General features: G+C 44.7%; 1 protein-coding gene across 3 annotated transcripts in view; it reads left to right on the forward strand.

The window, feature by feature from the left end:
- SCLT1 (sodium channel and clathrin linker 1) overlaps positions 1-19,151 on the forward strand; it is a 1,687,870-nt gene that overhangs the window by 459,595 nt on the left and 1,209,124 nt on the right. For all 3 annotated transcript variants that reach the window (XM_069631056.1, XM_069631057.1, XM_069631058.1), the window contains exon 8: positions 336-458. In XM_069631056.1, the coding sequence (XP_069487157.1) occupies positions 336-458 (123 nt within the window). The remainder of the gene's footprint in view (positions 1-335; positions 459-19,151) is intronic.

The raw sequence follows: 19,151 nt of genomic DNA on the forward strand, positions 1-19,151 counted from the left end.
CTCGAAAACAACCCAACATTGGTTTAGATGTTAAAGACCATTAGACAATATTTGTCACTTCTACAACTGTAGTTAAGATCTGACCTTGTCGACAGTATTTTATATGAAATCAAGGTTATTATTTTGATCAGAATAGATTTAACATCTAAAATGAAGTAACATTATCACATTGTTCCTTTTGTGGTTTTTTATTTTTTATTTTTTTTTCCACTTTTTTTCCATTTTAAAGATTTCATTATAAGGCCTGAAATGAGCCGACTTCTTTAAAGCTCTGTAAAAATCATTGTGTGTGTGGCTTAGAAATCTAAAATCTTACACCAGTTTGCATTTCTCAGGAAAAGGAACAAGCACTGGAGCTGTGGCAGACAGTTTCACAGGAATTGGATCAACTGCACCATCATTACCAAGAACACATGACAGAGGCCCAGGTTCATGTGCATGAAAGGCAAAAGCACAAAGTAAGTTCTGATCTTGGTTATTGCTTCATTATTTTTGTCCTCAGTAACTAATGTGGATAGTGCCACAAAAACCAGAGCAGTTGTTGAACATTGAGATGTTTGCGGAATCATCTGCTTCTTATGAAGATTGGCAACCAAGTTGTGTAATATTCTTATAACCAAGAGCATGGGAGAGAATGCCATCCTCTGTCTCCTATAGTATCAAGGTTATCGTCCATCCAAAGGCCACTGTTTTTATTTGCTGAGTTTTATTTCAAGTGCTCCATATATTGTAAGCATGTTTCCTTATAGCCTCTTAACACAGGGCTTTGTTGAAAATAAGCTTAGTCAAATAAAAGACACTGGGATAATATTAGGGGTGTACCGAACTTCGGCTTCAAGTAAGTATACGGCCGAATTCTATCTGAAAATGAGCTAGTTGGCATTCGGCCGAATACTTAACTTCCCTTGCACTCGAAGTTGAATAGTTTCATCTTTGACTTCATGTCTGGAATCATTCAGGCATGTCACTGTCTTTATCTTTGAGTGGCCTATATTTACAAACTGCCATTTGGGACTCTTCATGATTCAACGTTTCAATAATACTTGGAACTATATATAATGGAAAATGAGTGGCAAATACTGCATCTTAAAGCCCGCTGATGAGTGCAAAGCTACCGCCACAGCACTGTGCAGCTGATACTTTTACCCAATGTTATTGGCACAATCAGGGGAGTTGCTAGGTCTGGAAAAGACCTGGGGCTAAGCTGATGTCAGAACTGTTGGGACTGGGGGCTAGCTAGTCTTTTGGCTGTAGATCCTGAGATTCTATCCGGGGCTACAACCAAAAGATCAGGGGCTATAGCCCCCTTTGCCCCCCCTCTAGCAACGCCCCTGGGCACAATGTGTTTTAAGAAGCTTCAAAGGCGGCCCCTGCCGCGCTAAATTGTCTCTGACACATTAGGCAGGGGACAATGTTAATTGCTTTTGACCATCAGTATTAAAGTACAAGAGTGGTGGTTGCTTTTAAGTGGCTTCTCCTCATAGACCTTTACACCCGCATTAAGCACCACTCACTTTAAATGACAGTACAGAGAGAAAAAAGCTTTCCACACAAAGGAAGATGGTGACTTAAACCCATCAGGAAAAACAGGGCAGTGACTTTTCAAGGGGAGAGCCAGAGCAGCAGAGGGTCTCATTCTGGTGGGGAAAACGGCTAGAACAGCACAAAGCTTTACAAGGACTAGGCCCAGCCAATAAAGGGGTAGCACATTCCCAAATTTCATGGCATGGCACATGTTAAGTCAAGTCAAGCCAAACGTGACATCGATCCGAGGGTCACGCAACTGTATTGGCAAATGCTCTTCCTTCTAGCAAAATGCTTCTCCGGTTCCTTTTTCTTTTTAAAATTTCAAATTTGATTGCAGTGCTTTACATCAATTCCTTGACAAGCCCCCGTTAAGAAAATGTTTCCCAAAGTTCAGAACCCTTTAGAATTACCACGTAGTTATATGCTATCGCACATAATAGCACCTGAATCACAAATTTTCTGTTGAGTGAGGGCAAATTGTGGCTACCGTATTATGCTCGTGAATGCAATGCACATGATGATTAACAAAGAATCGCATACGAACAGTGCACAGTTTTTATGTGTCACAAAATAGTTTTTAACTGGGGCTGAAGGAGCCAACCACTAGGAGCAGTTTTAGGAGGGCAACTTGCACATGGGAAGGGGAAAAGTAAAAACATGAAATTGTAAGACAGCTATGGAGGCGCGACACAATGGGAAAAGAACATTAAAAAGGGGGAAATGCTGATGTGGATTTGCCTGAAACCATATTGGAACAAGGTACCTGGCAGACTGATTTCTCAGTGATTTGTCAATGTTTGTGAGTCAGCATTCTCCACCTGTGTTTGTAAATGTGTGCAACATTTGTATTGTCAGAGCGCTCACTTTTGCCCTTGCCATGCATTCTTACTAATACTACTGTGGGAAATGTAATATATTTCATGCCACTGAGCCCCGTCTCATCCAGGCTTTCAAGCAAGCCAAACATGTTACATTGATCCGAGGGCTGGCTCCACATTCATATGCATTTATTTTCTGACAATTGAAATCGTGATGTGGGGTTGGTATTTCCATGCCAGGGGAGTGATTGGAAGGGTAGGGAGGACAGGAGACCGCTCATTCTTACAGCAGTCCTTAAGTGTGTGGTTTCAGACATGAAGAGAGTTAACTGCTTGTAAAATTGAAGCTTCACCAGAATAGTCTCAATAGAATGTGTAAAGAAGTTAGATGCCCCCACTCAAAGTTTGCCCTTCTTCCACAGTCTCTGAATTAGCACCCCTCCCAACAGTTGAAGGGTTAATGCCCTCCACCGTATGAAATGTTATCCTAGAGGCACCCCTGGCTGCATCCAGCTGATGGGGGAGAATCTGTTTATTTCTTTTTATTATTTTATCTTTTAATAAGCCTGTAATAAGCTTAGTGATAGATATATATGTCCAATTAATAAACATGAATACTCATGCAATAGAATGTCTACTAATTTTATTCAATGAAATGTTGTTTACTATGTTATAGAACTTGTTAGGTTAAAAATAAATATATATATATTTGGCTCCGGCTGAATAGCTCAACCAACTATTCGGTATTCGGCCGAATAGTAATTTCACTTTTCGGTACACCCCTCGTTAATATTAAGTGATTGTATGTTCGTAACTATTTCAATTGGCTTAGCTAGTTGAATCTAAAAATATGGACCAAAGTTTCCAGAAGAACAAGAGGATTCAGGACTTGGTCTTCTCCAGTCACACATGACCAAATGAGAGGGAAGTAATAGAACATTTGAAGTTAGCTTTGGTTATAAGCGTCAGTCATCACAAGTGCACTGGTATTTGTGACTGAACAGGTGGGTGGTGTGGGTGGATGTTCTATGAATGGGGTGAATACAATACCCGAAGGTTTTGCGTCTTTTCTTGGATAAAGAAATACCATATGGTTGGGTTTATAAGCATTGTGGAAACCTCTGTTTGATGTCTATTTTTTACTTCATCCTTTCTCCGTGACATGATTTAAATAAGTTTTTCATTTAAGATAACAATTCCCCAAAATGTCTCCAGTGTACTTAGACAGCGGCAAACCAATGGCCTGGGCTTGCTAGAATAGTTTGTATGTGGGGGGAGGACAGAGGGAGCACAGTGACTGTGTCCAGCCAGGCTGTGGTATAGAACGTCCTGCTTTTTTGTTTTAATCTCTGCTCACTGCAACTTGTCTCTCAGGGCTTAAGACAATTCTATACTTGGGAGGATGTGCAATTGTAGTTGCAATAACAATAGTGGGTGGATAGGAGGGTATGAAAGGGGATGTTGCATGTATGTTAATTAAAATTAATTGATCATGTGTGCTGTATTGATTGCCAGGTTTGTATTGTTATCTTTAGGACACTTAAAATAAGTATCCCCCATACTGATGGGACGTCCCACGGAATGGAGGACAGAATCAGAGCCTGTTGCATAGCATCATTTTTTTTCGACCTTTCTCGCTCGTACATGCGTGCACTGCCCCCACGTGACCCCTCCCTGGCCTGGCCTGCCCAACTGTCAGTCCTTTTCTGCGCGTCTATCGGGACACAGCCGACTGTGGGTTACTCTGGAAGCTCCTCTTCCACTGTCCCGCACACATTCTACCTCCCCCTGTTTGGGCGAAGACCATGCGTGAAAGTCTTGCACGTGTGCGGTTTCTTTTTAGGGAGGTCCCTGGTTGCCCGCTTGGCATGCTGGTAACAGACCTTCGCAGCCATCTGCACTGCGATTCTATTTTGAGACCGGAGGCTTCCTATTATGCATAACTCTTTTACTTTCAACCAGCAGCAAAGATGTATTAAACACTGAAACATTTTAAAACAGTATATAACATAAGAGAAAAACATAAGGGCCAAGATGGTATCCCTGGCATGTCAGCCAATCGGGGTCCTTGCTCTCCTATAAATGTCAATGTAGCTAGTCCCGCCTCTTCTTTGCTGCTCGACCAGCAGGTGAGTATTCTTTCTGTTCGAGCTGTTTGCTAATATATATTTGCTGTGTATGATAAATGAGTTGCAAATATATCATGGTTGGTGGCAGCGTGTCGCTGTGGTTTTTCTTAAATACGCTTCTGTGTAAGAGCGTTCACTCGTATTTACTATACAGCGTTTACATTGTTGAGCGTTCGCTCGTGTCAGCGGGAGCCCGGGAGGTTTTCTGTTAGCTCTTTCCATTTCGCTAGTTATTCTCTCGCGTGCCCGCTGGCACTCTGGTTTAATAGTTATCTTTCCCTTTGTACTGTAGCACGAGACCCCGCAGGAGGGGCTTGTGTTTAGTGTTTGCCTCGTTCTTTCCTTGCGTGCCCGCAAGCAAGGTTACATTGTTTATTTTCTTTTGTTGTATCGCGAGTCCCCGCAGTGGACTGCTTGGAGCATGTTCACAAGTGCAAGGGCACCATTTGTGGACAAGCTGTATAGTTGCAGCAACATTGTTTCCAGCTCTGGCTTGTGCAGAGGTGTTTATTACGGCGGCACATACCCCCTTTTTGCTCCGACTTTGTCGGAAAGAAGCCTGCTCGGCTTGCGAGTATCTCACAGGCTCCAGAGAGGATTTATGGTTCTGGCCTGCTCTGCCTTTATGCTCTCACTTGTTTGGTTGCTTTGCTGTCAACTGAGGTGCAGAGTAACCTCTGCTTGATGTTGTAGCTCACTGTGTGTTGGTCTCACTCAGTATCCCCCCGACCCCCCTTCCCCAATTTCTTTTTGTGGTAGTAAGGCATTGAAATAAACTATGTCAGTTACTAGAGGGGAGGAACTGCTGGCAGAGGTTAATGGAGGGGGTATCCTTATTAGTCAAGGTAGTTCCTCAGAGGGGATCATGGTTCCAGCCAAACAGGGGGGTTCAGGGCACAGGTTGGAAGGGGGGGTATTAGGCACCTATGGTGGGTGGTCCATGAAACAGTTAATAATGTTCTTTCAGATCTTACAGCACATTAGCTGGCACTTTTGACCGCTTGGTGAAGGGCATTGCTGATTTTCATAGTAAGGGCCAGTCTGAGGTGCCGGTACGTAGGAGCAGGGATAGGAGTGCCCTCTTCCTCCAAATTCTCCTAGTCTTCTGAGGATTCGGATTCCCCTCCTAAGAGGAAGAAGTTAAAGGAGGTACCCCTGGAAGGGAAGAAAGTGTTCTGGGATATGTTGGGGTGTCTTTCGTTGATCCCAATGACATTCGCCACCCTTGTTCAGATGTGTGGAGGCCATCGGAGGCTGTGTCCTCCTTCATGCAATTCTGGGTAAGGAAACCCATTGAGAAAGAGTCACACAATAAGCGAAGTGCAGAGTGCCCACACCCTTCTCTCCCGGATTGTATGGTCTTTTTTTTCTGTCAAAAAAGGGTAAAGACCCTAGGAAGGTCATAAACAATTCCCTAAAGTCTTGCCAGGACAAGCTATTGGATGTGCTGGGTACTCTTGCTCAGATTTTTGAAATGCTGGAGGAGAGTGCAGTATATGACACTCCACTGAATGTCAATATCCTCAGGGGCTGGGTCCAGCAATCTGTGTGCCTGCTTGTCAACGCCAATTCTGCTGTCATCGGAGCGGCGTAAAGCTTTATTAATGCGCCTAGATCCTAAATTAGCTGACATGGCTCCAGGGGAGGCAGGGCCTAAAGCCCAGGGATTACTCTTTTGTACACACGTTGATGTCTGTGGATAAAGCGCAGAAAAATATCAAAAAAGCCCTGACCCGGGTGTTTTTGTCAAGTCTGGAAGAGGCAGAGCTTGCTCCTCTGGCCGTCTGTTCCAGGTCGTCCCTCACAGTTTGCGCCTATAGGAGGGCTCTCTGGGTTCAGCTCCAGAGGCACCGCGGACACCTTCTTTCCACAAGGGAGGACGCAGTGGAGAGGTCGCTCCTACAGGGCAGCAGGACGTGCACGAGGTGAGCATTTTTCATTTAAGTGTTTCTTCCCGAGGAGAGCTTGGGGGGAGGCTAGCGCATTTTGCTCATAATTCGTCTCCTCTCACGGCAGACGCCTGGTGCTGCAGACAGTGCGTGGGTTCTGCAAAGACTTTTACAGTCCGCCCTTTAAGGTGGTTTGTCCTTGCACGCTGGTATTCAGTTGGGAGAAACAGGCATGCATAGATGCGGAGGTACACAATCTCATTCAAAAAGGGTTGGTGGTGCCCGCAGTGATGGAAGATTCCCTGTTTCTCAGTTCCATATTTTTGGTGCCCACATCTTTTTGGTGCCCACACCAGACTGGGGGATGGGTGGGGCAGGAATTCAGGCCGTTTATCAACCTGAAGGCCCTCAATTCTTTTGTGGTCTATCGCCACTTCAAGATGGAGGGGATTAATCCATTGAGTGATTCTGTCCTACAAGGGGATTTGATGGGCAAAATCGACTTGAAGGATGTGTATTTGGTGATTCTGGTTTTTCCCCCTCATCAGCAGTATCTGCAGTTTCAGTGGCAGGATCGTTTCTGAAAGTTTGCATTTCTCCCGTTCGGTCTCTCCTCAGCCCCCTGGTGCTTCACCAAGCTGCTGAGTCCGGTGATGGCTTTCCTGCGGTCAAAGTGGATAAGGATAATCCATTTATCTGGATGACATACTTATCTTAGCGCAGGAGGAGAGTATTCTTCTTTCCCAGCTTTGGGTGACTGTGTCCCTTCGTCAGAATCTGGGTTTTGTAATCCACCAGGAAAAGTCCGTCCTCATGGCTACTCAATCAGTGCAGTTTCTGTGCTTTGTTATAGATTCTCAGCTGTACCATCTCCTGCTACCTCAGAAGAGGATGCAGGGGATTCAAGCCCAGATCAAGTCTGTACTGAAGTAAGGAGCATTGTCAATCCAGCTGCTTGCCAGAATTATAGGTATACTATCAATGTCCATTCAGGCCATTTATCCGGTGCCTCTTCATTATAGGGCTCTTCAGAGGGTGAAGACTCAACCTCGGGAAACGGAGCTGTTCCCGAGATGTACTGTTATCATTTTTGAATGTTTTGAACCTACATTCAGATTCACAATCAGGATTGATAAGTGACAATCATAACTCGAACCTTCATATTGAGTGACTATCATTTATTTGTTTACACGACATGGAAAGTACGGGATGATCCTGTCCCTATCCAATGCTACCTTATCTTTCATGTTTTTTGTACATTTGCCAATTCCTTTCCTTCCAATTGTCTGTTCTCCCCTTTTCCTTTTTTGTTTTGGGTCATTACTTCACGATTTCTGAACATATGTTTGTGTCTTTTTTGGTTTCTTTCAAATTAAATTGTTATTTCTGTACTGGCACACATTATCTGAATGTTTGTTGTTGTATATTGAGTGTTTTTTTTACTATCTGTTTTATTGCAACTGTTTAACAGCCATTTGCCTGTCTGTTTAATTGAATACAGAATCAATCCAGAACTTTTGTTTATTTGGTGTTTCTTTTTCCTGTCAAATGGTTGAATGCGATCTGCATCAATTCTTTTTGGTTAGATAGAGGTTTGGCATAAAGAGGTTATTAAATTATTTACCCGCTAGCTCCAAAGCCGGGCACAGCAATACTCCATACCTTGGTTTATAGACTCAATATCTTCAGACAGGGGTGCCCTATTCTCAGATGGTGCGTCTGTCTCAAGACGCCGCAGCAAAGCTTCACTGTTGGCTGCAACACATGCAAGCGTGGAACGGGTGAGCTATTTTTGGCTTCGCTTCAAGTATGGTGCTCGAGTCGGATGCCAGTCTGTCTGGTTGGGGAGGTCAAAAACAAGAGGTTTCTACGAGGGGAAAGTGGTCTGTTCTAGAGCAGTCTGTCTATCAGTTTTCTCAAGCTCATAGCGGGGTCCTTTGCAGTGAAGAGTTTCACCAAGGACAAAGCGAATTGTTGCATCCTTTTGAGGATGGACAAAGTATCAGTGGTCAGCTACATGAACAAGTTGGGGCGCACGCGATCCAAGTAAGTAGCTGACTTGGCAAGGGATTTTTTGGCATTTTTGCATCTATTGCGGGATCATGTTACAAGCAAATTATCTGCCAGGCTTCGAACAACACGGTGGTGGATTGGAACTCCAGGTTCCTTTGGGACAGCAGCGATTGGAAGCTGAACAGCAACGTGTTTGCAATGTTGTCACAGGTTTTGGGTTTCTCGTGGATCTGTTCGCCTCTCGCCTCAATTGTCAGGTCCCTCGTTTCTTCAGCTGGCGTCCAGATTCAGACGCGGTGGAAGTAGACTAATTTTTAAGACTAGGGTCCCCTTCAAGGGTATGCATTCCCCCACCCCCGTTCTCCTTAATTTCAAGAGTTTTACTCCAGGTATGCAGTCAAGCAGCATCATTGGTCCTTTTTACCCTGTTTTGGCCAACCCAGATATGGTTTTCAAACCTTCTGGAGCTTATGTTGGATGTCACCAGGTTCCTTCCGACCTCCCGCTCATAATCACAGATCCGGGGCTGGCTGTCATGAGTTGGTTTTGCAGGGGCAGCTGCAGCTCATAGAATGGAAGATTTCTGCGAGTGCTGGGTGTTCCCAGCCCTTTCGGGAGATGCTTGTGAGGTCATCAGGGACTCGGGCTAGATCCACTCAAGTTTCCTATTCATTTGTGTGGGCGCGCTAGTGGACTGGTGCGTGGAAAGGGGTCTCGATTCCATTTCTGCTGCTACAGTAGATGTAGTGAACTTCCTGGTGTCCCTTTTTAAGGAGGGGGGAAGGTGTATAGGACAATCAATAACTTTCGTTCAGCCATCTCGGCGGGCATATTTTGGTCAAAGGAGAACCGCTGGGTCAGCATTTTCTAGTGAAAAGAGCTTTGCACTCTATCAGGATTTAGATGCCTCCTAAGGTTAAGCATTCTGTTTTCTGGGATGTTAATGTGGTATTTTGTTTGTTCCAATCATAGCCAAATAATTATAATATTTTGCTCCAGCAATCGGATCTGCAAAATTAACTATGCTGTTCTGCCTGGTTTCCATTAGAAGGGTTTCAGATGTTAAAGCATTGGATGTGGATAACAAGGTGTTTTCTCCAGAAGGAGTGACATTCTTAATTTCACGCAGAACAAATTGTTTATCTCAATTTATTAGCCTTCTTTTACAGAGGATCAGAAACTGTGTGGTTCATTGCTTACAAACATATATCAATCTTACTAGGGAATTGGGGGCTGCTTCCACCTCCCAGCTGCTTGTCTCCTTCAGAAAACCTTTTGCTGCAGTTTCCTCAGCCACCTGAGCTCGCTGGGTGCGTTGGGTTATGAGAGAAGCTGGGATTGATATGTCTATCTTTGGGACTCATTCTGTTAGGGGAGCCATGGCTTCTAAATCAGCATTGCTGGGGGATGGCAGGGTTGGAGGATATCATGCGAGCAGCTGACTGGTCTAAAGAGTCTACGTTTAAGTCTTTTGACCATAGAAAGGTTTAGCATGTAGCTAATGTGGTGTTGCAAGAGCTTTGAACTTGCATAATAGAAGCCTCCGGTCTCGACATAGAATCGCTAACCCCTTGCACTAGCATGAGTGGGGGTTTAGATTCTATTGAGAGACACAGAGGTGAGTATTATCCCTCCCTCTTATTATAATTTTGTTCTCCTTCTCCAGCGGTCATTTGAGGACGAGGACAGCGGATGGTCTATGGAGAGGTGTCGGAAGGTTGCGGTTCCATTGGGATTCCATGTCCGGATGGATAGCGCTACAGGTGTGGAGTGCGATTTCCGTGTATGCTTTCCTCACGCCACTTCAGAAGAGGATGAGGTGCTAGCTACATGGACATTTATAGGAGAGGAAGGATCCTGATTGGCTGACATGCCAGGGCTACCATCTTCGATTGGGGTCCTTATGTTTTCCTCTTGTGTTATACCATTTTAAAATGTTTGTGTTTATTACATTTTCAAATCTTTTCTGCTGGTGACAGTAAAGGAGTTATAATGCATAATACTCACCTCTGTCTATCTTAGTAGAATCTAAACCCCACTCAGGAGGGGGTCGCACAGACAATTTCAATGCCAAGCCTCCCCCTGCCTTGGCAGGGCACACCAAACAAGGGCCTGAGGTCCCACACAGGTATAGTGCTGCACCCCACTTGATCTGCCCATGGAACACCGGCACAGGAAGGGAAATACCTCTGACCGCCCCACAGGAACCAACACACCCAGAGCCCTTGTGGAGCATGGCACAGGAGGGAACATGTCCCCATGGGCACGGGCTGCACTGAATAAATCTGTGCCGGCTCCACAGAGCAATGGCACGGAAAGGAGAAGTCTCCTGCTCGGCCACACCGCTGGCAGAAGCACCAACCTTTGTCTGGCTCCACGCAAACATGTGCATTCCGTGCATGGACGGACACAAAAAGATCATTGATTGAGGAGGGAGACTGGATTTGTGCACTGGACTTAAAAGATGCGTACATGCACATTCCCATCTGGGAGGGGCACAGGCACAAATGGCACTTGGCAGCAAATGGGCTGCAGAGCACTTATTTTCTATTGGAACAGATCCAAGTTCCAAAAAGACACTCCATCCAGACCTCAGATGGTGTATGCAGGAGAACATGCTGATGGGAGGAGTTCCCTTTTCACCCGCACCACCAATGAAGACTCTAGCCACAGATGCAAGTCTGACAGGCTGGGAAGCAGTGATTAACGCTGGGAAATACACAAGCTGTGGACTATTCAGAAGAGAAACATATAAACATCCTAGAAGTGAAGGCCATTTTTCTGGCGCAGAAGGCTTTCCTGCAGCAGCTTAGGGGTTGCCAGTTACTGATATACATGGACAGCACAAGGGGATGTGCTCTTTCTGCCGTGAGATGGGCAATTTGTCTACTGTTTCCCACCAAGTGAAGCGGACAAGGCACTGCCAAATGATTCTGATTGCCTCGTACTGGCCCAATAGGACATGGTTTTCGTTCCTTGAGGCCTTGAGATACCAGACACTGAGCATTACTGCTGAGGCCAAACGTTCTACATCAGCGGGGTCGGGATGATTCTTCATCCAGTCCCTCAGTCGCTTTCCTTAGCAGCAAGTCGCTTTTCATTCCTTAGCTGCTTGGAACCTGAGCACTTTGTCTACAGACAACTAGGGCTGTCGGAGGAAAACATGACGATCATCAAGGTGGCAAGAAAAAGTTCCACACGTTCTCAGTACGTTAGGTTTATTGTTGTGGTTTAGCTTACATGAAACTTTACTCAACATTAATCTCCAAACAAATACAAAATAAAACAAAAGAGAAAAAAATACATACATACAGTCAATTTCATACAATTCAAGTATATTCAATCATATTTAAAAATCTAACCAATACTAATATCCTTTCTACAGGCTAGAACTTAGCAGGTGATACTGGGAGCATTTCTCTCACAGTTAATACAACTGAGGTGCGGAGTCCCCCAGGGGTCAGCACTTTCACCTCTGATCTTCAACCTATATATTCGACCACTGTTCGACATCTTGAGGAAACACGGCCTACGATTTCACTCATATGCCGACGATACACAGATTTATGTGGAGACAGAAAATCTGCCTGAGGAATTTGAGATGATAGACCGATGTATGCAAGATATAAAAAATGGATGGCCTACAACCAACTACAGCTTAATGCAGGCAAAACGGAAGTAATATTATTTAGATCGGAGACGAAAAATAGAGAGGAAGACCACAAATATCACTCCACAGACCCTGGGTGTGAGCATCCCGTTCTCAAAGAAAGTGAAAAACCTCAGGTGTATCTGGCAAGAAAATCTGGCCAGCGAAGCCCAGGTAGGGGCAAAAGTAAAAGCAGTATATTATTCCCTGCGCCTGCTTAGGAATGTACTCCCCCTTTTTAGTACCTCAAGATCATCCAGTGGTTGTGGGAGCTTTGGTAAATTCCCACCTTGACTACTGTAATAGTCTCATGACAGGGATCCCTGGGAAATAAATGTTAAGACTACAGAGGGCCCAGAATTTTCAGTTAGGCTAACGGCCCATCTGGGTAAAAGAGATCATGTGTCCACAGCCAGGAAAGCATTCCACTGGCTGATGGTGGAGGATCGCATTAAATTTAAGGTGGCATGTCTGGTGTACAAGTGTTATCACAAACTTGCACCCAGATACTTAAATACCAGAATCCTCCACTATTATCCATCCAGAGACCTCCGATCAGAAGGTTCTCTGTGTTTGGTCCTAAGCTGTGGAACCAGTTGCCCTTTGGCATACGCTCATGCACCACATTGGCAAGGTTCAGAAAAGAACTGAAAACCTACCTATTTAAATGAACCTATCTTTTTAGAGCGACTTCAGGCTTTCACAGTGGTATATTCAATATTTAGTTGACACCTGCGCCCGAATGCAGTTATCTGCCTGGTGCACGTAAGAAATTACTCAAACTTAATATAAGAGACATGTTTTCAGCCCACATAAATCGAGACCACAAAATCTCCTTAGAATTGTCCGAAGAGAAACTGTCACCTTCCTTAACGAAGGCATTCATTCTCATTGTTGTGAGTGAATGGCAGTCCATGATCCAATGTTTAGTCATTTCCTTTAAGCTGGCTGAATCATAGCAGTGGCACCCCAAGCGCGTGTCATCTCCTGAAGCGGGTATGCCCCAATGCTTAATCCGTTTCCAAAATTTGATTTGGTTCAACCTAAAACGTAAATATGTTGTATGTGCATGTGTATGTGTGTGGAGATAGATTGTTAGACTTTCTAGGGAAAGCAGCATATTCTTGATAAATGTAATATGAGCTCAATGCCTCAAACGTCAGTCTTCAATGGTCCCTATACAGTTTGCATTTTACCTCTTAAGGATTTCCTGCCAGTTCCAATTCAGATGATCCAATACGATCCAAAAAAGGGTACATCAATCCCCTAAAGGAATAAATGGATTTTACAGAGGAATATGCCAAAATATGATGGAGATCCCCGAAAAGGGAGTTGTGAGGAGAAGACAAAATCTTATGGTGGATTGACAATTGCTTCCACTGGAATCTACCATTAAGTGAGATCAAGTCCAACTCATGTCGGATAATTCCACAGGGGATAGACCTAGAAAGGCCAAGCACATTTTTCCATAGCATGCTGTCATGATTCCTGCCCCTCATGTCCCCAGCCCTCCAAGATGTCAGGCTGGAGCCAGGCCACGATCACCTACCTGGCCCTCAAGGGCCTCTCCATCCCTCCAAAGACCCACTTGGAGTCAGACTTGGCGCTTGTGGCACCAGACTCACTCACCCCCATAGGATAACATTGGGTATTGGACTTGTAGTGCTTTGATGGGGACAAGATGGATGCCCCCCCATATTTCGGTTCCCAGAACTGCATGTGCAGTCTAGTCTTTTGGGTGTGGTTCAGCCCAGAGACACCTGGGATACCCAGAGACTATTTAAGCCACGCCCAGGCTGAGAAACATGCTTTGTGTTTTCTGCACCTGCAGCGTAACACTCACAGTATTCGGGTCGGTCTCCAGTAGGCCTGTATCTTTCTTCTGCGCTCAGCTCCTGCAAGAACAAGAACACCGTTAGGAACAGCCTTACCTTGCAGCGCTTCTGCCCATCATTCATCGCTCCTTCTGTTCTGCGGGCATCTTCGGCGGTGTCATTCCCATCCCGGCACGCCGCTTCCTAAAGAAAAGGGAAAAGAACAGAAAAAAGGCATTAGTAAGCATTCAGCAAATCTTCGCTTATTTTTTAAAGACTGTACGAGTTTCAAATGTTTACCTGGATCTCAGCCACTCTGGGGGAACTCTGTCTCCGGAACTTCTCATCCATCTGCAAGAGGGAAAAGACACTCCAGGTTAGCGTGGAAACATCTAGAGGCGCCGCATACCGCACTTACTCACCGCATTTCTTCTTCATAACCGGAATCCACGCTGAAAACGTCGCGGCACCTAAAAGACCCAGAAAAAGAACTCAGTTCAATACAAATACAAAAGGGTCGCATCGCGCATTGCGCTCTCACTCACCTTCAGTGCTACTCATCTCAGCAGCACGTCGCCATCCCCGGACGCCGGCCATAATCTAAGGAAGGAAAGGAACGAAGTTAGAGAACTGTTCAAAAGACTCATTATACTTAGCTGTCGGACTCCTGCCAGTGAAGTAACTAGGCAGCAACGAGCCCGCATCAATCAACGCGCCCCTGCACTGAAAGCAGGACGGAGAGCACACTTTCCAAGAAAATAAGGTGAGTTGTGGATCAAAGGGAGGGGTTGGACCCCGGGGAAGAAGGGGTTCAAGCACACAGAGACAATATGGAGTTAAACTCTACCAATCCTGTGTTTCAGGCCCAGTCACCTGTCGCGTAGACTCCAGGGAAGGGTTCGAGGTCGTTTGAGGTCAGAACAGGCTGAGTGACGTCCCCGTGGATACCAGGTGAGCGTTACACATGCCCTGCGTAGATTCCAAACATGGGCCAAGAGTGTAAGATGGCATATCCAGAGTGTACAATATCACAGGCTCTATCTTCCCTAAATAATACTTTAACACTGGAAGACAAGAAAAGCCATATAGTTTCCCAAAAGTCCTCTTCATGTGGGACACTAGTAATTTGTTAGACTGCAAGTGACGCCACTCCTTCATTGCAGCAGAATTAGTCAAATTGTAGCCCAAATAACAGAGTGAGGATACCTGCTCCACCACATGGTTTTGGGCTTCCTAGTGGACGTGAATACCACCACCTTGGATTTGCACCCATTTACCATCAGATTGTTTTTTAAGGTATAGAGGAAAAAGATCTTCAATTTCAGTTGCAGCCCTTGCAGAGTCCTATCAAATATGATTGTCACCTGTGAAGGCCAAGCAATGGATTTTCAAGTGACCAAGTTTAACTGGTATCACCTAATGGTCTGACCATAAATCATCAATAATCTGAAGGTAAAGACTAAAAAGAGTGGGTGCTAGGATACAGCCCTTTGTAAGCCCCACATTGGTGGAAATAAGCATCAAAACTGCACCTCCCTTGTTTAAACGAATCCTTAGAATAGTATTTTGATGCAACAAGACAATAGGTTGTATACATTTCCTAGGTATATTGAGTTTCCTCATTGTATCCCATAACACTTGTTGATTAACACAGTCGAAGGCTGAAGACAAGTCCAGGGAGACCATATAAATGCTGCCTACCTGGGAATCCTTAACTTTATGCCACACATGTTTCAATAAAGTGGCATTCCATGACATGCCCATCATAACTACGAAAGCCCACCTGGAATCGTGACAAGATGTAATTTGCCTTCAAGAAGTTGTTTGAGTCTCTAAGATACTTAAAACCTTAGATTGAAAAAGCTTTGCTGTTGGCGTCAATTAAAGCGACCGGTCTAAAATTACATGGATTACTAGGATCCTCCTATTTAAAAATGGGGATGATAATACTCTGCCCGAGAAGCAGGAAGAATATGCGACACATTAATGTCATTGAAATAGAGTTTAATAAAATAGGCCAATACCCTGGGATCCTTTTTTTAGCACAAAAGACAGCAACCCATCAGTTCCAGGGGCCCCAAACAGTTTCAATTTATTGAGGGCCCATATTATATCATCCTCGACCCAAGGACACAGGTCAGAATTGTCCAGATTGTCATCCCAAACTGAGGCTTGGATAGATTTCATCTGAATATTAAATTTGTTGGAATAAAAGGAGACCCGTGAGTCTTCTTGGATAAAGTTTGCCATACCTCCACCCCCAGCCTTGGACTTCTCATTCATCAAAGACCAAAAGTCTCTAGAATTGCCCTTCACCAAAGTCCTCAGCATCGCTTGGTTGTCCCTTAACGAGAGATCACACCTGATGGATTTAATCCGGTTTTTATGTCGTAGACCTTCCTGCTTCATGAGTCTAAGAAACTCAGTGAAGTTAAGGCCTCTTTTTAACAATAGTCTGATATTACGATGTTTTAGAATGTTTGCATTTTTTATGTTCAAATAAAGCAATGAAAATGTGTTTTTCCTAGGCATATCAGACGCAAAAGAGATGCTTTGAATACAGTTGATGATACGTCTGTCCAAGAGTATGCTCGCTAAACTGGAGGTATAATTACCCACAATTAAGTCATCCACAATAATAGACGGATCTTCGTCAAATAAATGCTTTGTAAATTTGGCATACAGCTTAGAATCCCAGCGGCAAGTTAAACCCTGCCTGTATGACTAGGAACCATCATAGGACAGACATTGCGGTGATGGACAGGAAGATTAAGATCTAAATTAATTATGAAGTGATCACTGACTCATGGATCGTAAAGACTCAGATGGCTACAGAAAGAATTCATCTTTGTAGATACAAAAAATGGGTCTATCCAAGAATTCAACTCTCCCCCTATGCCAGTATAGATGGGTTGACCAGGAATTTGTGTAACCTCTAACTGGTACAAATCTGTAAGCCAAAAAATTGTCCCACATCGTCCCACTCCTAAGACTTTTAGAAGAAAGAAGGGGGGGTACACGAACGTACATTATATTCATCTCCCTTGGCACATTTTGCATTGAAATCCCCACTCCCCCAATCATCAATACATACTGGTGGCCCTCGATCAACCAAGAATCAAAAAGATTGGTCAATCGAGAGTGAAACCTCTCAATTGACCCCATAGCAGGTTTCCAATACACATTTACCAAAAGAACACTTTTAACAAAAGTACTTCAGTCTCAGCTGCACGTTTTTGCCACCAGTGCTTGGATGGCGGGAGAAACTCCCTGGATGCAAAGTTAAAGGATGTTCTTTTATTCGCTCATTTGGGAGGCGTCCAATGTGTCGGTAGAATCATGTAGAACTTACTTAGCCGCCGTAGGGGCATACCTAAACTCTGGCACCGCCACTTTCTCATTAGCAAATGCAGTGATGAGGAGTTAATTTAACCGGCTACTGAGATTACACCCTCCAAAGAGGAGGCCGCATTGGATCTAAACATGATGCAGAAGCCCTTCGAACTGATGGCCATTATAGAGTTGCATTTGTTGAGCCTGAAAACCACATTTCTGATGGGCATCACAGCTGCTAGTTGCATAGGGGAATTACAAGCACCAAGTGACAAAGACAAGGTGGTGTTAAGAACACAGCACGGCTATTGTAGAGGTTTACAGGACTACAGAAAGAGATCACCTCAGGGGCTCCATGCTCATCTGCGAAGAGTGAAATGTGCATCAATTGCATTTCAGGGGCATGTCCCCTTGGTTGACATATGTAAGGCGGCCACATGGGCAACGCTTCGCTCTTTCCGCAAACACTATTTGCTAGATACAGGTTCAAGGAGTGACGCTGCGTTTTGGCAAGCAGTACTCTGGAACCTTTCTCATAAAAAAAAAGAGGGGAGTCGCACCAATCTCCCAGTTATTAGAGATGCTTTGGAATCTCCCATCAGTATAGTTGAAAGGGGATGAAACGCATTAGTACAAAAAGGTTACTCACTGTACTCTTAGTCCGAAGTCCCCCTTTCTGGGCATGGGATGGTCTCGTGGGAAGAGAAAAGCTGAAACATCAGTCTCCTTTTAACTAAACTTCTTTATAATGTACCTCTAACACTCCAGCGCCCCACACCCCACCTCTGGTAAAGAGAGTCCAGCACTTCTGGCTCAAGAGCACAGATCCCCAAAATGCATTCAATCTCCACAGTCCAGCTAGTCTCTTTACGGACAAGTTCAGATTAAGTCTCTGAACGCAACATATTTGGGATCTGAACTCCTGCCTCCTGAATGCCTGACAGCCTAGTGCAGCCCATCTGCTACTCACTGTATAGCCCCTCCTGTGTCACCAATGCACGAACTTGCCCTTTAGTAAATAACTCTTTGGCAAAATTAGTTACTTAGGGAGTTTCTTCCTCGTGGACAAAACCTCAGCTGCACACAGTCGTTAGATTTCCGGATGTTTCTTGTTCTGTGCACAGTCTGTCAATGTATTCTCTTCTCCTTTAAGACTGTTCAGTCATCTGACTCTTTTGATATTTCCCTGGGTAAAACTCCAGGGAAATGGGGATGACTCTATGCCCCTAGACGACACGGACATCTGAGGTTTAGTCAGCAATCGAGTCACCTTCCTATGTCATCCACAAAGTGCAAAGCTCTTACAAGGCTTAGTTGCATTTTTGGGGTTTAACAGCCAACTCAAAAATAGCTGCCATATTTTGTAATTCTTCCCACCACAATTGTGGCAAGCTTGGAGATGGCAGTTATGATGAGCTTGGGATATGAAAATCTCACTCCCACATAATGCTGGCACTGCTGAGCTGCCAGAGCTGCATGATGGAGTGTTTTGGCAGTCACCCCGTTTGTCTTTCTTTTCTTTGCCAGGGGCCCCTGTGACCCCTGGGCGGATAAGTGTGCAACCCATGCCCAACTACTGCTCTCCGCTCCACTCCTCTGCTGCTTCTGTTACCTTTCAGGTATGAGCAACTTTTTTTTTTTGGGGATTACCAAAACTCTCCAGACACTGGTTGGCATCTTTGAGAACATTCAAACATCTAGGGAGGTAGAGTAGGGCAGCAGTGATTTGCTTAAAGGAATAGTGCGCTCAAAAATATTATTGTCCTGCGGTTTCGGGCATGTGTTTTTAAGTATACGTTGATCGATCGTACAAACATTTCCTATGCACCTTACTGTAGTTTTCCTCACTTACACATGCGATATAAGGCAGCAGGGCGTGGCCATCTTGTACTAATCTTATCTGTTGCCGCATTGCTCTAAGGTGAACTGCCCTGGTGGCACTAAATCATATCCTCCGCCCCTGAGGCTGACATCACTAG

This window comes from Ambystoma mexicanum, chromosome 6q (genome assembly GCF_040938575.1).
Source record: "Ambystoma mexicanum isolate Mex_15411 chromosome 6q, UKY_AmexF1_1, whole genome shotgun sequence".
In the NCBI taxonomy this organism is placed as follows: Eukaryota; Metazoa; Chordata; class Amphibia; order Caudata; family Ambystomatidae; genus Ambystoma; species Ambystoma mexicanum.